Here is a 26,079-nt window from a genome sequence, read left to right as displayed (position 1 = left end):
TCCCTAGACCAGAAATACTTCAGTGTAACGTATCAGTTTAAATGTGTGTCAGAAATGCTGGAAGAGCACATTTAGTTTTGCAATACTCCATTTTACATTGAGAGTCTAAAATGCCTAATATTATTTAAAACTAAAAACACAACCCAAACTCGACTGGAGGAATTTGTTTTCGAATTCTTTTAGATTCTGTGAATCTGTTTTTATTTTCTTTTTTTTTTTTTAAGGAATGTGTGAGAAAAGGGCATTATAATAGAGCTGAACAGAAAATATACCAAGTATAAATGAAAACAATTCTTTTTCGTTTACTTCAAGTGTACTGCTATTGCGAAAGCCAATCTAAAGACCTACAGCCAGTCACCTGCAATTTTTTTTTTTCCTGTCATTGTCCTTCTAAAGAAAGCTGAGTGCCGGTTGCTTCCAGCTTCTCTTGATAAGTGGATAAATACTCCCAGCCTTTTTTTCATTTTTAGTGTTTTCTGCTACCATAAGAACCAGTCCCTATGGATGGTGACTTCAGAAGCTAATGTCTCAGCCGAGGGCTGTGGTAGCACAGATGAGGCACACTGAGGGGCAGGAAAGCCTGGGTTTACATTTACCCGGATGGATGCTATGTACGAGCATCTGTTTCTAGATAGGAGATTCTTTTCACACTGGGAAGTAATTTACCATTCCTTTCACTAAAGAGTAATGCCGTGTGTTGGCAGCAGAATTTTGCACGTACGCGCTTAGTGTATGCAGCATGTTATGCCGTCACCACAGTGCCCCCTTCCCCTGAATGTGTTACTGGTGCACCAGCACCCAAAGGATACTCTTGCATTAAGGTAAGGTTCAGTTTTGCCTGAACTTTTAACTTTTAACTTCAGTGCAAAACAGAGCAAGCCGTTAGGCTACAGTTAACTTAAGGGTGTCAATTGTCATTTGACCCACTTAGTTATGGGGTGTTCCCAGGAGTTTCAAACCAGTTCCGCTGGTGCTATTTAACCGGAGCTTGCCTCTGTTTAGCGTTTTAGAGCACCTCTAGTTGAACCTATGTAGGACTGTGTATAACTGAAGCCTAGTGAACGTAAACATATGAAAGTTTAGCGTGTGCCTTCGAAGCTTGTCAGCCTGCATAAAGACAACTTCTCATTTGTTTTCTAGACATCTGGAGGACTGTGGACAGAATGCATATCACAGCTCAATGCAGATCAACAGGCAGCCATACAGGAGCTCCTGAACTCTGCTTGAAGGGCCTTAATTATCATCTGCAAGAAAACTAACTCCAAATAAACGTTTACCCTATTGTTTAGGTTTCTTTTGTTTCTTTTTTGAGTAAAACCAGAACTGTAGTGCGTGTAGGCCATTCTTCTGCAACCTACAGGCAGTGGCAGCAGGAAGAAGCATTCTTTCAGAACGGTGTTTAAATCGGTTTCTGTCCCACAACACGGAAGAAGTTTCCTGTAAACCCTACAATAGCACTGAAGAGTATTTTTCTAACGGTATAAGCCATCCATACGATGGCGAAAGGGAAACAAGTTGAATCTTCTCATTAGACATAATGAATTAAGAAACAGCTTTAAGACCTTGTACTCAGCAGTAGATGTACGTTATAACAGATAAACGTTTCTCTACATCTAGTGTTAATTGTATTAATTGGAGTGTGAGTCTTTGTAGGGTAGAAAGCGTCCTTCTGCCCGACAAGTTAGTAGATCAAAAGATGAAAAACTGAAGACAAACATCGAGCATGAAGACCTCATTGATCGCACTTTCAGATTCCCAAAACCAACTTGTACAGTGACTCAATGAGGAAAGCTGTTCAGCTTCCAGCCCTTGAATGTGAAGTCTCTTTGGCATGTCTGACAGTATCTCATTCACTCCTCAATAAATGACATTGAAACACAAGAAGCTTGTGTAGAAGTTCAGTGATGTGTGGTTCTTTTAATTTCCTCTTGTGAAAAGATGCGAGTAACAAACTATACAAGTCATGATTTTATATTTGAAACTCTGTATATTGTTGCCTATTGCAGATTTTACGCGGTTTTGTTTCTTGACTTTTTAACAAACTTTTCACCCAAGTGTGTAGAATGGAAACTCAATGGCATTCCTTTTATGACAGTAAATTTACATACCTTGACTTTAAAATGTGTTCCGTGTTCAGATGCAATTGCATTTCATAACCTTTTAAAATGTAGTGTTGTTCCAGCTGCAAATGCGCAACATGATCCGGCAGCCAGCGATACTGTTAGAGTAGTCTGTGTCGGCCTTAAAGCAGTCGGGTGGCTGCTCGCCTGACCTGGCAGAATCAAAAAAACTTTTCAGGTCTCCTTGGCACTGCACGAGCAATACATCATTTCCCAGCTAACACACTGGCAAACGTAAGCACGGGGTATCTGATTTCTAACAAAGGAGAGTGAAGTTTTCACACCGTTACTTTGAAGACGTTAGTATGTGCACCGATCTTTAAAAACGGCAGTTGTTTACTGAAGTGTTCTTCAAGTCAATCTCGATAGTCTCTTAAATGTAAGGGTGTAAGTTTTCTTCCTTTACAATAAGAAAAGGTAGAACTTTACATTTAATAAATTCTCCTCTTACTAAAGAATAACCTTAGTTTTGTCTTCAAAAATGTTTCAAAAAACACCCAGTACAGAATGAGGTGTATCAAAAACTGCCTGGGACTGTTAGATCCAAGTGTTTGTGACATGGGCTGCCCTAACCGTATGGGTCGATGCTGTAATTTGTCTAGAGCCAGCTGAAACAGCATAACAAAGCGTCTACTGCTCCAGTTTCCACTTGGTTAAATACTGTTAATCTGGTATTTGCAGAAATTCAAGCATTCCTACATCTGGAAAATGAACTGTTAAGGATTAGATACCAGTACTGAGAGAGAACTGGTAAGTCAGGTCAGTTTTCTCAAGCACTGGTCCTGACTATAAAAATTGGGGTATTTCATATCTTTCATCTTCCCTGTTGATTTTTTAAAGTATCCTTTATTTGAATTTCAGTCTAAAACATTTAAGTTTTTCCTTGCAGCTTGTGTTTTGTACTTCTAAAGCATCAGCCTTAGAATTTTTTTCTTTTCCCTTCTTTGGATTACCATGATGTGGCGAAAATAGTAGTACATTTGGTATTTTTCCCTGAAACAGCATCACCTTTGGCTCTCTGTAGTGTGAGAGAGCAGCATTCTAGTTGCTCTCTTCCTTTCAGTCCAAGTAAATGAGAACAGATAGAACCAGGAGATGGGGCTGCTCTGTGCACCAGAGCCAGCATAGAGCAACTTTGGGCAGTTGCTTCTTTCTACCTTGTTACCAATCATTTTATCAAAGAAAAGGGCACAGGGTTAGGCACTGGGCACTGCCAGCCTGACAGGTATGTCAGTTCCAGGGAGCACCTGGAGGTCTCGTCTTGCCTTTCCCCACTGAACTTGTCAGAGTTAATCCAAAAGTTTCTGTGGTGTTTTTTCAACTCAGGCAGGCTTTTTTTAAACTCCACACTCCCCTTTTCACCTATTTAAAAGCTGTCTGAATAGCTAATCTTAGCTTTTCAGGTTCCTTAATTGAGGCTTACGGGAGTACAGAATTTTTTAAGCAGTCAAGCATTCTTGATCTTCCACAGCACTGAAGTACTCTTGCCCAAACAAGGTATAGTAGAACAGTAGCTTTATCTGCAGCTATCAAAAAATAAACAGTCATCCTTAGGAAGGAGTTGAAGGAATCTAACTGCGTTACTGATATGGGAAGGGCCATGGCTTTATTTCAACCATTTTTCCTGAGTATAGCTCCAGTTGTGCATTTGGTAAGAGATGTACCTAGCGTAGCATAAAGCGCACTGCAAACAATACCAGTGCTCTGCTGTGGCGCAGAACAAAGAGGTACCTAATCCACCCCAGACATCTGAGCAAAAGTGCTCAAAGTTGTACTCAGTAACAACAAAAAAACAACTAGAAAACTCCCCACGCTTTGGACGTGATGTCCCAGCACTGTAGTTGCGTTAGCTTATTTAAGTGTCTAATAGTAACTAGGATTCACGAACACAGCTTTGAAAAGTAGCTCATCTCCCAAAGCTAAGGTGAGTTCCAGTCTAAGCTCTCATCTGTTTTTACTGTTCTGAAAGTGAAATTACTTGCTTTTTGTGTGCGGCTCTAGCTTGTTCATGAAAGATATTAATGCAGATAAATGTCTAGTCTCCTTTGCCTGGCTTTGTCTACAAGATCTCCCTGAGAACCCTGGGCAAAATCTATAAGAAAGTGACTTGACTTCATGTTTTCAACACGAGGCTTGTGTACTGCTGCGGCATTCTGTCATTGCTTTTTCTCTGCAGAGACTTCAAAGGAATGCTGAGGGCAAGGGCTGCTATTCCCCAGCATAAGGCAGCTGTTGTGCCAAATGTCGTCTGTTCTCTGCACATCTAGATCTTTCAGTCTCATGTACGGAGTACGTGCGTGAGAGTCGGACTGGTTGCACAGTTGGAATTTTCAATGAAATAAAGAATTAAGGAAGGTGAATTTCCTAATGACTCTGTGTATGCATCTGTGTACTGGGTGCGCAGCTGCCTTGGGCTCTTGAACTGGAGCCTTATGTGGTGTCTGCAGGGGTGCATGCATACACAGGGTCTTCCAGATACAATGAGGGTGGTATTAAAAGTAATACAGAAGTCAGGTATTTGTCACCCTGTGTTTTTTTTCAACTCTGAAGGATTTTGCTGTGCATTGGAGCAGCCTTGGCCCTTGCTATTTAATCATTCAGTTCACTCTTACTTGCTAAGTTAGCCCATTGTGCTTACATGCGTGGGGCTTGATGGTCTCTTAAATTCTAAGAAATGCATTTGTTGTCTTCTGAGAAGCAGTAAATAGGATCTAAGCTTCTGTCTAGTAGAGGTGCTTTCCCCTTTTTTGATTATCATGAAGATGTTTGTATTGCTTCGAGAAAGAACATCTCACAGGACAGCTTAACGTCTGCTCAGATTTCAGAGGTATGGGCTCAATATTGGATAAAAGTCATGGGATTCATCTCACCCGATGCTGGATATTGGTAACAAAGTTTGTACATAAATAATTGTCCGCAGCCCTATTCAGTGAAGGAGAGCAGGTGTGTCTAGATGATGATAGATTTTGTCATAAGGGAGTATCTGAGACCAAAGGAGACACCATCTGAGTTGGTGCTGATAGACGAGAGATTTTTAGTCTCTCGGGTTCTTTGGGGTGGTGTTTATTATTGGCAGTTCGATGGCTCGCTGAATAGCCTCAGTAGTTGCACTATCATGCGGCTACTTGGAAACGGTTTGATTTCCTGAAATTATTTTTGTTTCCTACTGCTGGAATCAACCAATTAAAAAAATAGCCTTTCTCTAAAAGACAGGCCCCCTGCTGTGCCTCATCCTGTCAGTTCTGAAGGAGATTCTGCTAACTTTTGAGGTGCTCCACGGGGACAGGTAAATTACCTGCTATTTAATCCCTTTTCAAAGGTGTGATTCAGAAGATGCTTTTATTTCCAGAGGGCGTAAGCCACCTCAATCGATATCTCCCTTTGTAATCAAGTTAGATTTCTCTCTGATTTATGTTAGCCTTAGACTAACACACTATTAACAGGTGTAACACCGAGTTGGTGCCTCTTTGCCATTGCTGAATGAGTTTTCCTCTTTCACAGGAGCCTTGTTCAGGAGATGTTACCCACTGCTATAGCCCTAGAAGCCCTAAATTTAGTTTGCTTTTAGTTCAGGAAAAGGTTTCTACAGCAGCTTTTCTGACTCAAAAGAGATACGAGGAATGGACACCCATTTAGGACATGAGTGAGCTGTGTGTTTCATATCTGAATACAAAATGCTAAGCTCATTAACGGTATTTTCCAGTAGAAATGTAGGTTTGTCTCATGAGTTTTAGAACTTCTTTGTATCAGAGTAGTTGTTTTTCAAAGACGGTGTCTTGTTCCTTCACAGCCCATGAGGCCCAAATGTTTGGTCTTTACATTTGTTACATGTTCACAGATTTTTGCTTGCAGAATTAACTCTGATCTTTTAATTACCTGATAGAGAAGAAACCAAATAGCCTCTCAGCTATTCTGAGTCTGTTTAGAAAATCAGCCTGGGGTGATGATCTCCGAGCGCTCTTGCAAGGCTGGAGTTAGTGTGAAATTCACCTCTTGGGTTTGGAGACAAGAAACAGCGATTTCTGCTCTGAGGAGGCTGTTTCTACAATCTCTGTCAGATCTGTCCTGTCATGCCAGTTCAGACCTGTGATGTAATTGTCTCTGTATGCTTTCAAGAAGGTAAGGGAGGACCTAGTGTGGTCAAGTTGCTTTTGATTTTTATGATTTTGCTTTCTCACTCAAGAGGCTGCCCGTGACCTCACTTCAGGTGCAGGGAATTTTTGCAGCTGCTAAACCGTGAAATCAAAATGTCTTTTGAGATTAGTATTGGTACCACTCTTGGTTTAAGAATAACTTAAGCTGATATAACACTAGACACACACAAGTACTTGTAGTGCAGGTTCACCTATTTAGCAATAGAAACTGAAAATTCAACAGTAAGCAGTGAATGCTGTAAGGGGTGTGTGTGTGTGGGTTTTTTTGGAGGATGTGGTGTCATGTGTTCCTCCTATCAGAGGAGGTTCAAAGCTCTCCTGAGGAACCACAAGAGTGATACTGGTTGCTGAAATGGAATTTTGGAATTTGCTTCCAGAAAAGTGGGAATGATGCATGTTGGCAGACACTCCCCAGGGGACCGTTACGCAGGGGTAAATAGCGAAGTGTTCCTGAGTTAGCGGTCACTGACGTGCAGTTACAAGTTTAACTTCAGTCAGTTTCGCTCAGAAGGTCGTTACTTTGCCAACACCATTCCCACTGCTTATTCCCTTTTGCAGATGGCCAGTGTCTTTTGAGGGTGAGGAAGGAGGAAAAAAAGAAAGGGGATATTTCTTCAACTTACTATTTCTGCATTAAAAGTGTGACTTCTTTTTACCTAAGTAGCAACAGAAAGTTACATTTTTAATATATCTGAAGTATGTTTTTTATGTAATATATGCTGTTAACAAAACATTTTTCTTTAATAACTGCACAGTCCTATCTTGAGGTGACAGGATTAGATGTAAATTAATCAAAATTAATCATATACTATCTTCAAAACTAATGCTAATTTTCCAAGAAAAGAAGCTTAGAATAAAAGTCACATTTTGTACTCAGACCTGCAGAAAATATAATCATAACACAATATATTGAATTGTGGAAGTTAACGTTGCCTGAATGAGTTGAAGTAAAATTGTGCAACAACACCATTTTGAAATAGCTGAGAATAAAATAGCAAGAGACGGATTTACTGTGGAGTTTTGTCTAAACAGCATCGGTATTCCTGGGGGGGAAGAAAAGGGGAAAAAAAAAAACCCAGCCCAAACAAAATAAACACCAAACCCCCAAAACTGCTAAAATGAGGCCCTATCAACAGTTAGCATGAAGAAGTATGTGGATGCAGTGGTTATACTTCACCAGTTCTGTGCTCCAGCCAAAGCTGCTTCTGGCCAGTAGATGGAGACGATACAATTGAATATTAGAAGGCCAGGCACTTGCACTAGGGAAGTTTCATACTTTACAGTCCCTAGCTTTTTGAGAGGATGTTTCTTAATAGGACCATTTTATAGGGAGAGTGTTAAACTGTAACTTCTGCTTACTGGAAACGTGTGCACAGAGTAGGTAGTTTGTCTCGAGAACTACCTAGAGAAAGAAAACAGAAAAGGGGGAGTGTGAAATTGATACAGGTTTCACCAGGTCTTCTCCCTATCCCCGTCTCTCCCATCATTAAAAACTCTGAATAAAGTACATGCCCATAAATACACATCTCATTGTAGAATGAGACAACTATAGCAACTTTCTCCTTGCTGCTACAAAGGCAAACTCTGTCTTTGGAACATGCCACTTCTCATCCGCAGGGTAAGGAGGAAATGAGTTTCATTCCGGTTGCCTGTCAGGCTCTGGGAGCAAGTGAAAAGGAACGGCAGCTGTGTGGATGAGCTCCTGAGGCTCTACATTAACATAAAGTGTGGATTCCTGTCCTTAAAATGAGTAAAAGCTTAAAGACACTGCTGGAGGTAGCAGAGTGTGATAAGAAAATATATTTCAAGTGGAAAGTTGAAAAGGGATAACTGGAGTGTGGGGAGGGAAGGATATCATTTGCCCTCATTGCTATTAAAATCTTTTCACATCATATTTATGACCCTTGGGAAAAAACAAACAATGTATAAAATGGCCTAGCCCAAACCACCAAGCTGCTGGGAACTGGACTCCTCTCATCACTCTTACGCCTGAGCATAAAACAGAACTCTTGAGTAGTTGCCCACTGTAACTTCTATTTTCTAAACAAACCTTTAATAATGTTTTAATAGGTGTTAATATAAGTGCAGTAGATAATTTTTGCCCTGGCTCATTTTTCAGCCATCTTGTCTGTAGTGTTTGGTTTGCTGGAATCTGACTCCTCGCTAGTCCTATAGAAAAGACGGACTGGTGTCAGTTGGAGTGTTTTGTAGGTCTTTTTTTCTTCTTTAACACAGCTGCCAATGTTTTTCTTTATGAAAAGTGCATTGAAAATTCAAACAAATTTTAAAAATAAACTTCTTGACAACAAATCACATGGACTTTGTGTCTAAACTGTGAGACATGGACACCTTGAAACTTCCTCTTGCCCTTATCCTGAAATACCATCCCCAACTTCAAAATGCCAGCAAGCTTTTATCGGATTATCTAAAGAAGAATCATAATTAATTTTCCCCGAAAACCTAAATTTCTCTGGTAATACTGTAATTATAGTGGAAGAGAGCGATCACTTTGGTTGGAAAAAGGACGATGCTGAATGACTGTAGGGTAGTTTTCCTTGCAAGAATTCCTCTTCCTTCCTTAGGGAGGGAGCTGAGCAGCCGGTGCTGCAGTTGCCACTGCCAGGGCTGTTCTGTGCAAACACCTGCGCGCCTCTGCCTTGACTTTGCATGCAGTCCTGATGCTGGTGCTGGAAAAGGGATATAGCAGAACTGGGAAGGTTGAGAAAGAGGTGAGAGGTTTAAGAACTATGCAGTGCAGCCACCTGAGGTGAGACGAAAGAGGTTAAGGCTCTTCAGACTGGAAAAAGGTGACAGCTCTAAGGGAAGTAGAACAGATACCGACAGAGTTACAATGTAGGGGAGTAGGTGAAGAGGGAACCATTCACTGTTTCTCCTAACGCAAGATCAAAGGCTACCCAGATAAAGTATTAGATGTTTAAAAACAACAAGAAATATTTTTTCATAGGCTGCAATTAAAGCATGAAACTAATTCCTGATGGATGTGCCTGGAAGTCAAAAAAATAATCTGATCAATTCTTTAAGGGTAGGTTTGTGAATGGTTAATAAGCAAGGTGCTCCTGAGGAAACTTCTTGCTCCAGAAGCCCATAAATCGTCGGCTGCCAGAAGCTGGGGGAGTCGGCTAGGGAAAGGATCGCTCTACGTTTGTCCCATGTCTCGTACTCTTTCCCTCAGGCTCCCTTACTGTATCTCCTGTTAAACACCCGGCTCTCTGATCAGGCTTCACGTGGCCACTTGTACGCATCCCTCACTACGGTACACTCTCACCTTCCCCCCCGCCCCAGTTTTGTTTATACAGATCAGAATCTCTTTACTGTGTTCATGCAGGGATTCGTGAGATATGAATACTTCTTCACCCAGGTCATACAGGATTGAGTGGAATAGAAATCACTTCACATAAAACATACCTCAGTGCTAATATTTGTGTAGACACTTGCTTTGGGGCCTGAGGAGGAAAAAATGTTTTCTTATCTTCAGTGTTAGGCGGATTCTGAACAAAAGAGAAAGGAAAAATATATAATCAAGCAAAATCAGAATAAAATGTTCTATCCTTTTTTTCTCTGCACCGTTTTGAAGGAGCTAATGGATTTTTCAGGTATTCAAAGGTCACAAAGCTGAAATGCTGAATTTTAGTAACTTGCACAAAGGATCAAAGTGCAGTAGAAAGTAAGGCATGCGGGGAGACACTCTGGCTTTCCCTAGTAGAAGATTAAACCATTTTAATATTTGGGCAGTTTTGCGAGAACTGCAGCTCCTTTGTTACTGATCTGCCTCTTTAGAAGGAGAGATTACAGCAGGAAACAGGGATTAATATTTCCTCCCCAGTGCCAGAGGGAGACATGGCACTGTACAGATGTAGATGTACCCAGTGCTGTCAACAACTGCAGAGAGACCGTGGAGGGAACAAACTAAACAGGCAGTGGCAAAGCAATTAGAAATATCAAAGAAAAAGGATGCATTTCAGAATTTAAAAGGACAAGATGATAGGCATCTTTATAATAAAGAACTGGTTAAATTTAGTACAGACTACTATTAAAACTCTTGGTGCTTTAAAATATATTCTGGTTAAGCCTGGCCTATTTCAGCAGAGTGAATTCAACCCAGTTATATCTTTCGTTCGTGTTCATTTTCAAATCTTCTATTTAAAAAAATGAGATAATTTTTCTTCTTGGTAGCAGAAAATGAGGATATTTTTAAAGGACAAATGTATCCGAGATTACTGATAAACCAGAAACAATTGCTTTCTGTGTTTCACTGTCAGAGCAAACAGCAAACCTAACATTTAACATATTTGTAAGTGGAAAACTGTACAATAAACTGAAATATTATGGGCACTGTAATGCAGAAGGGAATGCAGACCACAAACTGAGGAAACAAAAAAATACCAGTAACAACAGACATAGGGGATTTACCTTTTTTTCTTAAGAAGAGTGGGAAAATGATCTAATTGGAAGCAGTGGTAATGAATTATGGATTATTATATTAGGTAGAAAAACCTGGGCATGGGAAAAACTCAGCCCACCTTCACCAGTACCAGTACCCTGCATCTCAGAAAATTAAAAGACTAAACAAAAACTCTTCCCTGTCCATCTTTCAGCATCAGAACGTAGGAAACGGGAGAGCGTTCATCACTCACACTTAAAACTCACAGGCAGAGCCCAAGTTGCTACAGATGCAGAATAGGTTAAATAGGATCTTTGACGGTGAGAGCCCAGCAGTGCATTTACACGGGGCAGAACATGACCAGCAGTTCTGCCCGTCATCGTCGGCAAGTTGACAAGAGCTGATGGGAGAAAAAGTATAGACTTCATCTACCTGACCTTTAAGGAAAATTTTCCTTCCTGTTTTGAAAGTAGATTACAGCAGAAAGCAGACTATATCATTGCAGATCATTTTTCTCATCAGTAAAATAGAGATGATGCTTCATTTTATTTTTAGTCTAAATTACACTTTTTAAAGCAGTTATGTTGTTTTCATTCATTGGAGTTTTGTTTCTGAGAAAAATAAGCAGGAAAATAAATGCTTTTCAAGCCTCTAATCATTTGATTATTTGATTTTATTAAACATAAATTATGCAGATCTTGCTAGGCTTTCTACAGTGAAATAGTATTCCTGTAAATTATTTAATACCTTTCACTCTCTGAACAGAAAGCTTCACAGATCCCTTTTGAAGAAGGAATTTCATTAATGATACTAAACCTAGATAGAAAATAGATTTCCGTAGGTCTTGTTTCTCTTCACTCTGCTGTTTCTCGTATGGGAAGCAAATAAATTACCACTCTTAGAAGACCCGGCTTCTGGTCTGACATTTAGGAACGGGCTAATTTCAGAGGCTGCATTCTGAAATAGCGAAACCATACACTGAATTGATGTTTGCTTTGACAGGTTTTACAATTGCTCCCTCCAGCCAGATTTAGATGTTCTAAAAATTAAAACCAAAGAATATGACAATTGAGAAGACAGTAATTAAGCCACCTGTTGTAACTAGCCGTTGTGAAAATCAAACCTCTGTTATCCAACATGAAGTTAGAAAGGACCCGTGGGAGATCCTGAATGCGATAGAGCACTAGATAAGGTTCCCCCCCCCCCCCCCCCCCCCCCACTTTAAAGTGGGGATTATCCCAGAAGGATTTATTCAGACACACTGATACGTTCCAGATGTATTCCCTTGCAGGAGGTCACAGCAAAAATATTGGTGGAGGGGAGAGGAGAGCAAGGGGGTTATTATTTTCATGGGAATCTTTCTTTAAGTCTGATAATGCTAAAAGCCATGCTTAATGTTCTATGTTCTTCTCATTTTCATATTTGTAAGGGGACTCATTTCAGCTGTGTTTACTCACAGTATAAATTCTGAGGGGCTGCAGAAATGGCGTTTTTTCGTCTGTTTTAAGACGATATTTGATTATATCAGCCCAGGTACTTAAATGGTGGTTCATCATGGTGTTAAATGGTCTCAAAATCAGTTAATTAATTTAGCTGTACCATCCTCCTGGAAAGTATCGCCTTTTTTCTTCTTTTTTTTTTTTTTTTTTTTTTAACAGATGAACAGTGTGCTCTGTCCAAATTGACAAAAGCACTGGAAGAGAACGAACTACAGTGCTGGAAGTTCTACCGTAAACTCTGAATTCTAATGGCACATTTCTATTTCAAACAACACATTTGGTTTTCTTCTCAAAAGTACTATTGGAATATTAATGTGGGTGGTTGGTTGTTTTCTAAAAGCCACACTCAAGAGGGAGATTATGAGCTTTCATTCCTGCCCAACACACTGCATCTTGCACGGCAGGCTTGATGGCACTTGATGAAGGCGGCAGCTTTTTTTTTAGTATTATTTTTATTTGTTACTCAACATGTGAAATCTTTTCATATCTGCGAATATTTTCTCTTTCCATTACCACTTCTCTCTTCTCACTTTGACAGCAGAGGTACATTGTTTCTGATGGAAATACTGGCATGGAATACATATTTTGTCCTGATATTCAGTGTTCTTTTTTCCCTTCTTTTGGGAGAAAAGGTGACAATGGACGCAAGGAGAAGAAACCTGAATATGATTAGAAAATGGATGTTTGCTTTCTTTTTTAACAAACCTCTGCATCTTTCCTTGCCTTCTATTTTCTTGAAGGTTCTGATATTTGTAATTTGATAACTATTTTATAGATAATTATAATAAATTGTTATTAATGTTTTCACTTACATTGCAGTAGTTGACAGTTTTGTCCATTAATGAACACTTTGGAATCCTCAGTGTTAATTAAAAATTGAGCCTTTTTTTTCTCCTTGGATTTGCAGAAGGGAAAAAGCAAGCATGAAGCAAGTATAAGTTGACACCATCTATGTAGTTTTGAGGTGTATAAATTGTTCATGAATTTCAAGTGAACTTTTTAGCTCTGACACTTCAGGGATGATCATCTGTTAACTATTGCACCGGTGATCACCTTAGCACAGCTATGCAGCTAACGTAACAAATGCATTAGGCCTGAAACAGGCAAATACGTTGGCCAGTACAAGGTAAGTACGATGACATCTAATAGAGGTGATGTTGTATGGTATTAATACTGAGGTTAGGGAGACGTCTTGTTCCAACAGCTCGATATGCAAAAGCTCTCTTTATATAAATTTTTAAGGACTTGGGAAAATTGTGCATATACCATTAAAAGGCTCTCTCTTATTTCATGATATTATAGACTTCAAGCAGGCAGTAAACAAAATCTGTTAATTGGCTGGCTCTACATGCTTAAACGGCTTCTTTTCGATGGCTGAGTATTCCTTTCACATGGAAATCCTGAAGTTTGAGACTGGAAATGGACCTCTTTGCTAACTGGCTAAATATTTGAGTTTTTTCTTTGTTTTTTTTGCCTCAAAAGTTGAGACATGGTCTACTGATAGTATTATACACTATTATGAAAACAGTTAATTACCACTGCTTCTAGCTGTAGTTTGGCATTTCATTCTGAAGCAAGAAAGACATATTAGTTCAGCATTAGTAACCTTACCAAAATAGCTAGTGGTATGATAATCTTAACAACTGATGACTGTAAAAATATTTTGAGAAGATATGGATAAAAATATGTTGCAAATAAAAACCACTGAAAGGGTGGGAAGCCTGTATGCTACGAAACGTGTCATAAAAATAATGGTGAAATGATTCTGAAAGAACTGGATGGATAACTCTATCATGCTCTTGCAATGAAATTAGCAAAACCAGATGAGTTAACACAAGATAACATAAAGACAGATGAGAGAGAGCCTAAGACTGACTAATCAAATGCTGTAGGTTTGCAATATTGAGCCCCAAACTACATTTATACAAGAACACACTGATAAATCTAGCACGAAAGTATTTGCTGAAAGGGTCTTTGAAACAAAATTTCAGGCTCCAGGGAAAACATCTGTGGAATGTTTCATGAAAAAGAATTACTAGACAAAAGACATAGCTGGAATACACAGATTTCGATTAGGGCAGCATCTTACCTTCTCACCTCAATAAAACACAGAGAAACATCTGAACTGAACACGTATTTTAAAATAGTTTACAAAAGAGGCATAGATTTTAAGGCCAGAAGGACCACTGAAGAATCTAGCCTGACCTTAGTGTAAACCCGACCAAATAACTTCATCCGCGTACTTGGGTTTCGAGTCCAATAGTTTAGTTTGACGAAGCACACAGGTAGGCAAACAAGTTACCACATGGCAGGTGAATATGTGGATTTGCAGGTACTCTGCCATAAATGCCTGCCTGCGTACACACAGACCTTCTAGAATCTCACAACAAATATGAGAAAATGTCAATGAAAAAATAACCACACATCACCCCAGCATATGAGAGCTGTAAAAGGCAAAGACTTTCCAGAAGTCTGTATTTGCATTCCATCGTAGCGGTTGCTATTTCTTTCCCAACTGGCAAAAAGGCAGAAGGTGCAGAGGGGCAGTCTCTCAAGACAACAGAACCCTTTTAACATATTTCTCTCCTTCCCTTCTTTTCCCTTGGGTTCTTTCTTATCAGGTAAGGCAGAAATGAATGATCATGCCAGCTCAGTCTTTCTTAATCTGAAATCCAGTTCCAGCTCCCCTCTTCTTTGTCAGTGGATGCAGACAAAGCTTATCTGTTTTCTTTCAGAAACATGAACTAACTAGAATAATTTTTCTAATTTCAGTGGCTTTTCAAAAACAAATGCTGTTTCTCTCAAATTCTCCTGTTTATTTGATGCCCCAACAAATTCCACATCTAGTTCAACAGGGAAGAAATGCAACCCTACAGACGACAGGAAACTAACAGCAGCGACGAGTGCTTTTTTTGGCGATCACATCAGAAGAGCGCAAGTTGCTCCCATGTGTAATTTACAAGAGAGAAATCTGTTTTAGAGAAAAAATGCTCCTTAAGAATTGTAGAGAGCGTTAATGGGAATGGGTGGGTGAAATATGACTTTATGACCAGCTAGATAAACTTCAAGAGGCAGTAAAGTCGTCTTTTTAGATGTCAGTCCCTATTGTCCTGGACACCTTCAGAAGATTCACGAATCAAGGGTTAACTAAATAAAGACATGCAAGTTTGTCCGTGGCTCCTGGAGAAACGACCAGCATATTACCGTCTTTGACGCTTCAGTAAGTATACCATTCAAGACAGTATTTCACTGTTGCTTTTTGGAGGTCAGTAATAAATGACCGGTAGCTGCAGGGCAACCTGTTACTTCTGTTCAGTACCGAGAAATGTTTCAAGGTCACTCAAACTTGGAAGGCATTGAAGATGACCTCACCCATTAGATGTAGATTACAACAACTCTTTTGTTAGGTGAGAATGAGGCATTAGTGATCTGGAAGTGTACATAAAAAGCACCAGGGAATTCTAAATGCTACAATTGACCCTTGCAGTGCTGCTCTTACCCTAACTGCACCTTAAGTAAGAGCTAAAGCTGCTGAGAGGTATTTGGAAAAAGGCAATCTTTTTTATTATGTCAGTGTTCTTAACTGCAGTTCATATGGTCAGCTGGACTAGATGGCTGTTGTAGGTCCCTTCCTACTGAAATATTATTCTAATTCTTTTCTGTATCATCAGAATGAGAACTTAATCTTTCTTCTTGATCTCCTACAGACAGGCCATGCATTTTGTGTGGAAAAAAGTCTGGGGGAAAATAACAATAATCACTATCTTATCAAGTATTGACAGCTAAAGGCAATTTCCAGCCTTTCAGTCAGTAACAAGTGTACTTCAGTTAAGGTTTCAGGGCTGACCAAAGAAATTAAGTTCTATCTCACAAGGCTGGTTGGCACATGGATTGAGATATTTGTAGCGAGGTGTTTGTGCATACAGGCATTGCTGTTGACAGCAGAGGAATTTGTCTTTTGCAGATTAAACAGGGCCAAGGCTTAGATGAAAAAAAAAATACTTATAGAGTTCACATAGAATTTATTTTTCCTCCAGTGATTAAAAACTAGAGATAGTATTTGGAGTCCTCAAATGGTCTTTAAATGCTAGGTGCTCAGAAGGGTTACTTGATACATACACACCTAGTTCACTGCTCCCTACTGGGTCATTGAGTGAACTTCAAAGATCCAAAGCATCTCTCCAGCATCATTCGTGTGCACCACCCAGTCTTCCTGAAAAAACCACTGTGTGAAAGACTGGAGAAGGCTCAGAGATGCACACCCTAACACTTCAGCGGATAGTGCTGTTTTAAGAGCTGCTGTACTCAGATGACTATGCTGGTCCTAGGCGTGACAGCCTTTTGCTATACCTCCAAATCTTCTCTGAGGGAGTGTACAGGGTCCTTGGAAAAGGCATTACCCCCAGCCCCTGCCTTTGCACGGTGGTCTCCTTTCTACTCACTTAGTGGAGTGAAGACTGTTTTGAGAGACAGCCCTTGAAGCCCAGAATGCCACCACTTGTTAAATTTTACAGTGCTGTGATCTGTGGTTGTCTAGCGAGGAAGAAAATACAGGTTACTAACCAGTAACCATAAATGTGAATACACTACCCATACACCTATTCCTTTGGTTTCCCTGGCGTCTCAGGCAAGCACTTGGGAGTATGCCGAGTGTGGAGGGATACCTCTTGGCAAATCAAGCATTGATCTGTTCTCCGTGGACTCCTTGAAGCCTCCTCCTAAAGCAGAAAAGCTGGGGTATTAATGGGTTTGCACAGACCCCGCTGAGGCAACGTCCCGGCTCCTCCCGAACGGGCCACCGAGTTCAACAGCCCCTCAGCTGCCCCTCAGGCAATCGGCGAGTGAACCGATTCCCCCTCCGAGGACAGCAGGGGACAACCGCGCCCCTGAGAGCGCCCGCCTCGGACGGTCCCCAAAACCCTCGGAAAGGGGCGGTGATGGCGCAGGGCCCCTGCTCCCCCTTGCCCCGGGGCAGCAGCTGAAGGCGGGAAGGGAGGCCCCGCCACCGCCCCGGGGCTGCAGCCTGGTTTAACCCTTCCCTCACGCCGCGGCCAGCTGGGCGCTGCCCGCTCCCGCTGCCCGGGAGGAGGCGGAGCGGGAGGAGGAAGGGGGGGGTACCTGGATACCCCCCCGGCACCGCACCGGCGCAGGGCGGTGGTCTCTGCTCCTTCTCCCCTCATCCCGAGGGGCTGCCCAGGTACCTGCGACCGGGCGGCCCCGCCGAGGCAGGCACCCCGCTACCCCCGCCGCCGGCAGCGCTGAGGCGGGCGGCCATAGCGAGGCGCCGCCGCTGCCGCCGCCGCCGCCTGTGAACGCTGGAGGGGGCTCTCGGCCGCCTCCTCCCGCCGGCGGCTCCCCCTCCGGGAGGGGGCAGGGTTAGGGGAGGTGCAGCCGCGGCAGAGCGGCGTCCAGTTCCCGCTCCCCCGGTCCGCAGGCGGCAGCAGGGTTCCCCCCGCCTCCGCCGCCGCTTTCCCCCTTTCCCCTCAGCGCCCGGCCCGGTGGGCTCCCCCCGCTGCAAAGCCGGATATGGCGACCCTGCTCCTGCGAACCCCCCGCTGTCCTTCTCCTCCTCCTCCCCCCGCTGCCGCCGCTACCACTCCCGCCGCCTTCTCCTTCTCCTCCCCGCGGAGCTTTTAATGGCTCGGACCTCCGGCGGCCAAGCGCGACTGCCCCTGCACCAAGCCGCAGCGAGGAGAGCCCGCGGGAGCCCGCGCAGCCCCAGCCCCGCGCACGGTAAGGGCGGCACGGCGAACAATGGGGCCGGGCGGGAGCGGTGGCAGCGGCTGGCCCCCGCCCCGCCGGGCACCGCGGCGAGGGCTGCGGGGCAGGCGGCCGGGGACCCGCCCGCGGGGCGGCCGGGGCGGCGTGAGGGGAGCCGGCCGCCGGGAGGGACAGCACCGCCGCCCCCTCCCCCAGGCGGTGACAGCCGCGGGGCCGCGCTGCCCGGCGGACACCCCGCGGAGCGCTGCTCGGTCCCGCTTAATCCCGTCACCGCGGGTAATCCGCGGGGAGGCACCGCGCCGAGCGGCGCCCAGACCGCCTTCCCTCCCCCGCTTCCCCCGGGCCACCGCGGCCGGGCGCAGTCCGGGCGGTGGCGAGGGGCGGCCACTCAACTTGGTACCTTTTGTTTCGCCCCCGGGCCGGGAGCCGGCCCCGGCCCCGGCGGCGGGGCGTCCCCACGGGAGTTGCCGGGTGGCGGGTGGGACGCGCCCGGGCGTCCCTGCGGCGGGGCGGGAACCCTGAGGGGAGGCTTGGTGGCGGGCCGGAGTTGGAGGGACGGCCTGAGGAAAGGTTTATCCCGGGCGGGCGGGCGGCGGGGAGGTGCCGCCGCCGCGGGGGGGACGGGCAAGGGCAGCGCGGCTCTCTCCCCGCCTCGGCCCCGGGGCGGCTCGGGGAGGACGGGGCGGCCCCGGCGGGGCGGCGGTGGGAGCCGGGTCCCCGCTCGCCCCCGGCCGGTGCCGCCACCCCGGGTTCCCTGCGCGGCTCTAACGGGCGCCGGTGCCCGCCGGCCCCGCCGCCTTCGCACCCGGGGCGGCTCCGGCCTGCCTCGCTCGACGCCTCCGCCGTCACCTCGCCCCGGCCTGAGCTGGAAGCTTGGCCGCTTTCGGCACCAAGCGTTCCCCGCTCTTTCCTATCGTCGGCCTCAAACAGGCGTGAACCGCCGGGGAAAGTTTTGAATAAACAGAAGTTTATTTTCAGAGCGGGAGCTTGAGTGCAGTAGGCCTTATCTTTTGTGATTCGGCGGCTTTTTTTTTTTTTTTTGAAGCACATGCAAACTTTTTGGAGTTTGTGTGGTGGTTTTTTTTTTTTTTAAGTTGCCGGATTTGCTTGATTGCTGGCATGAAATAAATGAAAGGCGTAGCATATCTCTTTCAGTCACAGCTTTCTTACCAGGGTTTCCTTCAAAGAGATTTGTCCCTGGAGAGTAGAAAGATGATTGCTCTAAAGGAACCGTTTCGCTCAGCTGTTTTATTATTTGTATCTCTCAGATACTTTGACTTTTGCTCCGTGTATTTCTTCCAGTATGTATTTACAGCAAGCAGCTGATGTTGGAATCAAGCCAACAAAAATAAAATTCTGAAGGAGTCCAGTTAAGGGAAGTCCCAGACGTTCTTCTGCATTAAGATATCCCCTTGCCTTGCTTACAGATATTTATGCGAGAACTGCAGTATCTAGCTAATTAGTGGATCTGAGCCTTTTAGAAGCGGTCCTGCGTACCAAGAAAGTACAAAATCCTCTTAGCGGTGCCTCACGTGTCTGACCTGCCGGGGTCTTGAAACTCTGCGCCGGCTGACACGGCAGGACGGGAGCTGTGGGTGCTGTGCCCGCCACGCTGCATCTCGGGGCTTGGAGTTACCCTGGCGCGCACCTTGCCGCTAAGCGCTGCACGATGTTACTGCTGCCAGGGGAGAGCTTCTTTCCCCTTTTGCCTTGGTTTTCCCTGGTATCAGAAGCGTCCAGTGCTGGGCAAAGTGTAACAACTCTGTGGCTCGGGGATCCTGCTTAACGTCTTCGCTTTCTGGTTCAGAGCTTTGTCCTCTTAGGTATGGTTTTGCTCTAGGGTTGGGTAGAGTTTCTTTCCTTTGCAAATTGCAAAGATTAGGGGTTATATGTGATACACTGAATTACGATGGCTATTTTTGAAAGCTTAAACATCGCTATATCTGCCCAAACTCACTGTAAGTTGTTTTTTGGGTTTGTTTTTTTTTTTTTTAATGCCCACAGCCTTAAGTTGAAATGTAGCTGTGGAAGGGATTGTTAGCAGTAGGGCCAACCATCGTCATCATGGGAAGGGTATAGAAAGCTGTCTTTCTGTGCTCAGTTTTTGCTGTGTTTTGTGTATAGCCAATTAAATTGTGGGTTTTTTTTTTTCCTTCAGCGCTCTATTTCATTGATCAAACCAAACAAACTAGGGAAGTGGGTGGGATGTTTAGCGCACAGTAACATGGGACTTCAAAATGTCAGAAGTTGGTAAGAGATTGATTGTGTAATACCAAAGCCTGACTTCTATTTAATGGCTGGACTTCAAATTGGAAATCTTACCCCTCCACTTCCCCCCCCGAGGTTGACACAGTTCCTTAGTCATTGTGTAATCAATATCTTAAAACATGCTACTTGTAACCAAACTTTTTGAAAGAAAATTGTTGATGATAAATGACCAAAGGGAAAATGCCACTTAAATGATGGTTTGAAAAAGAAAAGAGAGAGACTTGCTTTAGGAGATGTATTTCTGCATTAAAATTCAGGTAGAGAATTCTGAATTTATAGAGCTATTCAGCACACTTTCCCTGCTGATTTTAGATTAATTTGACTTCAGAAAAAATCCAAACTTCCACTTAAGAAATTCATATACGATTAAAATTAGCATATCTTTTTAAAAAAATATAAAAATTCTTGACATTGATGAATATGAGGCTGCCAGTGCTGGTAGCTTTTTAGATGATGTATGCTTCACACTGGAGCTATGCAAAAGAAATGCTTTTCTGGTTTGAAATATTTTTGCATTAAGTCTTTGGCTTCCTTTTGGGCATGGCTTTCTAAAAGGGACTGACTGGTGTAATGACTCTCAGACTGGAACCTGTTAGTGCAGGAAGATGGTGAAGATGGTCCATGGGACCATATTGTTCTCACAGTGTTTGCAGTAAAAAGTTGGCTGGTGGGCAGAGAAATTTCAGGGCTGCCAGTAGGCTAAAGAATCACATGCATGTCGCTGGCTGGCTGTGTCGCCTCAGCTTTTGCAAGGTGGAAGTCTTCCCAGAACAGTTGTGTCTTCACTGGTTGTTAATGGTTGTGCATCGCTCTTTCCCGAGATTGGAATTTGATGTGCAGGTCAGTGCTCTGACCTCGTCCTCCCCTCTGCTCCGCTTGGCGAGATGCAGGTCTGTGTTGCTGACTGCAGCGGAGATCCGGATCCAAAACTTCACTCCGGTAGAATTGACTAGACTCATCTTTTTAAATTTATATTTGTAATTAGGAAATATTTTTTGCAACTGTAGGATTGGGTTGCAAAAGCCAGATTATATACATAATGAAGTTCTAATGGATGTTTTCTGCAGATAAACCTCTGTATTATTAATCTAGGTTACATTCTAGTGCAGAATTAGTGTATTTGCATTATATTCTTCACACTGTACAGCGATGTTAGTGATAGGGACTAAACTTACTGGGTTTGGTTTCTAGTTTGGGTTTTTTTTAATTGTCTTTTCATGGTTCTTGTCTATGCCAGTGTCCTTATTTTATATTGTCTTTTTTTAGAAAAGCATGATAAAAATGCTGTTTATTGAATTTGGTCCACCAACTTGTCCTGCTTTTTCTGTTTCTTCTTTTGGAAATGGGCATGTTTATCTTAAAAGGGCCTTTCCAGACTTAATATCATGACCTTGAAAGCTTATGGTTTGTAGGGTTTTCTTGTGGGGGTGTGGGTAGTTTTGGTGGTGTGTTTGTGGTTTTTTTTTGGTTTTTTGCCTGTACTTTTCTGACTGGTAGGTGCTGAGTAGATGGTGACGTTTGTAGTTTACAGATGGACTGCTGACTAAAGGGGCAACTTGCTTTTCTGGTTGTAAAGGCACAGAAGACTAATTACGGAGGTATAAAAGGTCATCAGGCTCAGTCAGCTTTGCATTTGTGCAAAATGTCAGTAAATTTGGCCTGCAGAAATGTAGGTGAATCAGACAGTTAGGTCAGTCTTTAACAGATGTGGGTACTATTTTGTCTATAATCAATTGCAGCATGATGAGCTTTTTAGCCTTGTCTGTAATGAAGTGGACTCGATTAAATATTATGAGAACTGAAAATTTGATATGCCTTTTGGGGGATTTGAGAAACAGGGTATGCAACTACTTTTTTTTTTTTTTTTTTAGTCTGGAAATATAAATGGGGGAAATTATTTTTCATGTTTTGTTGTCAAGAAGGACTTAAAGAATGGTGGCTCTGTTAGTTGGTACTTAAATAAAATGAAGCCTTGTTGGTGAAGTTCACAGAGGTGCTACGGTTCTGTTTTCTCTGACCTCGGAGGGAACTGATTTTTGTAACGTGCCCTGGAATGTTACGCAGTAAAGGCTGTACAGTGAAATCTGTTTTTGTGTCACTGTGAAAAATGGAGGAAAGAACTTTCTCAAGCCATGAAATCTAGATGCTGAGGCATACAGTAGACGACTTCTGTAAAATACACGTTTGTCATGAGAAATACTTGCAAGGGGTTGGGTGGTATTTTAGTATAAGGCAGGGGTGGTGTTCCAGATGGTGTTTTTTTTTTTTTCCCCAGGTTATGAGTTGGGTGTAGTGGTAAAGCCCACTGAAAGGTAGGAGACTCTCTCTGAGGTGATGTTGCTGGTTCCCATACTGGTGATGCTTTGCATATGCAGTGCTCTGCTTCTTACCATTAAAATCAAGCGGTTTTTGCCTCCTTGGCATCACTGGTAGAGGTTGCTGTCCCGTGGTACAATATTTCTAAAATGACTAGTAATGGTAACGATGATTTCAATCCCGGTTTCCTTCCAAATATGCTGACTTGGGGGGGGCCAGAGTAATGGTTTGGAGCTTGCAGGGTAACTGAATTTGCCATAATGAAAGTACATTAAGAGACCATTACACTCTAATTTGACACGTGATTCTACTGTCTTGTAAGGCTCTTTGAATTGCCCTTTCATGCTCTCTCCTTCATTGGGTATGTTAACACAGAAGTGAAAAGGTAAAGTTGTGCAACCAGAGGGGACCTTCCCCTCCTCCCCCAAGGCATAGGTCTCCCCAAAGCATCTACTTCTATAATACACAAGGTATTACAGAAATTCTGCAGCTGGAGACGTATCATATGGACAACTTCGAGGAAAAGCTGTGACTTCCTGAACATTAGTATCAAGCCATCCCTGCTGAAACAACTCTTTGAGTGCAGGTAATATGCTCTGTATATACAGAGGAAGTAGGGTTGCTGCCTCTGGGACAGGCTGCTCGGGTACCTGGATTGCCTCATACGAAACATTGCTAGGGAAGAGCACGTTTTTCTAGGTCAAAAGGTGACTTACTAGTAAACTGGAAAATCTAGCGTTAATTGTCGAGAGTTGGTATTATTGGTTGCTTCCTTCTCAGGTCTGGGGCTGCTGCTTCTGCTGGCCGCTGTCGGCCTGAATGCGTCTTTCACTCATGATTATTGCAGGACCAGTTGTTTGATCGCTGGTCACTAATAATACTGACGACTGCGTCTCCTTGATCAAGGACCCTTATTTTCAGTCACCTGCACCACAGGCACAGGTCAAGAAGACATTTGTCAATTGAATCAAATAGCAAATGTGGCACAAAGGGTCTAGCTGCTCAGTAACCTGTGTATATTTAATTGGCTCTTTCTGCTCTGCATTGTGCATTTTTCTGTTGGTTATGCTCTTTCAAATAATTTCTTTCTCTGCCCAGATTAAGCAGTTGAGCTGCAGACATTCTGTGTTCATTTCTTCCATCTCTGAATGTTATTTTTGGACATGTCCCAGACTCCATCTCCCCACTGAACAATACAAAGGTGTTCCGCAGGGACCTTTGCTAGCCCAGCAATGGAGCACTGGTAGGCTGCTCATTAGTCTTCTATGTCACTCCTTATCAGTTTTACTATGAAACTCCCTATCGCTTCGGTTGCACATGTTAGAATAATTAGGCTTCCTGTTCAGCAGGTTTGTATGGCATTGATTTTGGCCTGAAAGTTCAGGGGAGGGGAAGGCTACTATTAAGTTGTATGAAATACTAAGTATGTCTTTGGTAGTTGCCTTTTTCCATTACAAGGCGGGTTTAAACAGTCTTTCATGGAGAGGCAGGAATGCCAAGCAGACTTTCGTGCTACTTACACAGGAGGTGTTTTTCCCTTGCATTAGTAAATAAATGAAAATAAATCTTGAATAAACTTCTTTTAAGAGGAAAAGAGAGGATGTGGTGATATCACTCTTTGGTTGCAACAGGGTTTCCCATCATTCAGAGGCTCTGGGAACACAGCAGGTATCAGACAGACTTGGAGCATTTCCCTGGCCACCCTGGTTTTCCTATGATTATGGGAAGGGAGCATGGGGTGTCTTTCGGGGGCTGAGGAATGATTTTTCTGTTCTTCCCTTCCTCCCTCTTATTTCTCAAATTATCCTGGAGTTTGCTGCTGCTTATGGCTTGCCATCAAAGTGAAATGAATTTGATTTGTTTTCATTTTGTTAATTCTCTACAGTCTTATGATTGCAATAACAGTGATTACAACTGAGAAGGCCCTGGCCAGATCTTGCAGTGGTATATAATAGTGTCTTTTTCAGATTAAGGAAAAGTATGATTTGTTTAGTTTGTCCTGCCTGAGGTTATTTTCTCAAACATCAAGGCTAAAAAGGAAGGTAAAGCTCTGTGAAAACTAAGAACTTGCAGAAGATGTTTTTTTCTCTGGATTGTCTTATTTTCCAGGGAATGGTAAGTATTCAGGCCCTTAATATGAAAAATATTAAAGGGCAAATGAGGAAGGGGGGATTCAGTTGCTTGACCTTTTGGAGAATTAAGAGTTTGTACTACTTCATATATCAAGTAGTCTCAGTGCATTATAGAAGTTAAACTTCTTTTGTGTGAACCTGTAAGATTAGCCTCCTTGGAGGTAATTTCCAGGCTTTTTATTTGAAGACCTCAGCTCTTATCTTACTTTTAAGAAAATTCCTCCTGAAGATCTCTGGCATTGTGTTTGTAACAACTGAAACCATTAATATTTGCCTTTAACATGTTAAACATTCAATAGTCTTGTTGCTTTTTAAACAGAGGCATTAGTATGTGCATGTAGGAAGATCAACTGTATGGTTGTGCTGCTGTAACCTGTGTTGTTCATTAGCCATTTTTTACAGCTTAGCTGAAATAACTGGTGTAATGTGGAAGATAAAATTGTTTAATGTTTTGGTGCAGAGCGCCATTTTTTCCCCCGTGTCCTTTGAAATGTTGAGCATAATTTTCAGTTCCATGAAAAATAAAACACTAGAAACAATGAAAAAAAATAAAAAAGCACAAAGGAGAAGATACCTAGAATGTACAGGCAATAAATATTGAACCTGAGGCTTGCAGAAAATATCCTCAAAGTGCCTCAATAGCAAATAAATAAATAAAACAAAGACAAAGCAGATGGTGTGATAGTATTGCAGTGGAGAGTAGGGCAAGTGGCTCTGCCATTTGAATATAAAAAAGGTTTTCAGAGGCATTCTAATTAACTGCTGCTCACAGCTCTGCGTTTACTAATAATATTTGAATTTTGAGATAAGTCACAAATGGCACAATTCCAAAGATATAGGATCCGTTTGCCTAGAATGAATGAGTTGGAAGTGAACTTCTAAGGGAATAATTTCTAAATAGACCTGTAGGAGGGAAGTTGCTATTGGTAATTTCTTGGGGCAGGTTTTTCCATCTCAATTATTTTTCCTATTACTTACAGTTAAGGCTTGAATGGTAATGCTGCCGCTTTGTTTCTGGCTATTGTCTGTCTATACCCCTGTAAATTGTTGGGCAACTTCAACCATATTAGACAAACAATGAAGCTTAATTAAAACATAAGTGCTAGATAGAGGAGAGACTCAAATCACTGCAGCTGTTGCTGGAAGTCATCTGCATTGCCTGTCAGCTGCCCGATGGGCACATGTGTTGGCTGGGCAGTCACACAGGTACTGCTCAACAGCAAATGCAGCTTCAAACCTTCCAATTAGCAGTGAGTAAATAGGACAGTGTTGAGAGAGGGGTTGAAAAGGCTGGCAGGACAGGAGGTGTGTGGTGGAGCGAGCTGTGCAGCAGCTGGCTTTTCATTGTGCAGGGGCTGGGGGAAGAGTACCAGTTGGGCAAAATCCAATTTTTATTAGCTCATGATTACCAGATATGAGCATGTTTACGTAGTGGCTTTTAGTGGGGAGGAAACAAACCTGGCACGA

The 26,079-nt window shown here is 42.9% G+C and overlaps 2 protein-coding genes and 1 long non-coding RNA gene across 10 annotated transcripts in view; 2 read left to right on the top strand and 1 right to left on the bottom strand.

Moving 5' to 3' along the window:
* The window catches only part of IPO5 (importin 5), a 44,120-nt gene extending 42,836 nt beyond the window's left edge, over positions 1 to 1,284 (top strand). Inside the window, exon 26 of the mRNA XM_064440655.1 lies at positions 1,141 to 1,284. Coding sequence (XP_064296725.1) covers positions 1,141 to 1,227 — 87 coding nt within the window. The 3' untranslated portion in view covers positions 1,228 to 1,284. The remainder of the gene's footprint in view (positions 1 to 1,140) is intronic.
* A 10-nt stretch (positions 1,285 to 1,294) lies between these two features.
* LOC135311484 (uncharacterized) lies at positions 1,295 to 18,460 on the bottom strand. Of its 2 annotated transcripts, none has more exons than XR_010371102.1 (5): positions 18,297 to 18,460; positions 16,766 to 16,893; positions 9,701 to 9,783; positions 8,325 to 8,443; positions 1,295 to 7,676 (listed from the first exon to the last, which is right to left on the bottom strand). It is a non-coding gene; the product is annotated as an uncharacterized LOC135311484 (long non-coding RNA). The 2 variants fall into 2 exon arrangements; XR_010371103.1 differs by lacking the exon at positions 18,297 to 18,460 and adding an exon at positions 17,377 to 17,490.
* Positions 17,564 to 26,079, top strand: part of FARP1 (FERM, ARH/RhoGEF and pleckstrin domain protein 1) — a 225,692-nt gene continuing 217,176 nt past the window's right edge. For 2 of the 7 annotated variants that reach the window (XM_064440661.1, XM_064440660.1), the window contains exon 1: positions 17,566 to 17,908. The gene's annotated coding sequence lies outside the window, so the exon portion shown is untranslated. Of the gene's footprint in view, positions 17,909 to 26,079 lie in introns of all 7 variants that reach the window. The other 5 variants (XM_064440659.1, XM_064440658.1, XM_064440657.1 and 2 more) reach the window with 4 other exon arrangements.

The sequence above is a fragment of the Phalacrocorax carbo genome, chromosome 1 (genome assembly GCF_963921805.1).
Source record: "Phalacrocorax carbo chromosome 1, bPhaCar2.1, whole genome shotgun sequence".
In the NCBI taxonomy this organism is placed as follows: Eukaryota; Metazoa; Chordata; class Aves; order Suliformes; family Phalacrocoracidae; genus Phalacrocorax; species Phalacrocorax carbo.
Note: the sequence above shows the minus strand (reverse complement) of the source record. Positions and strands in the feature narration are given on the sequence as shown.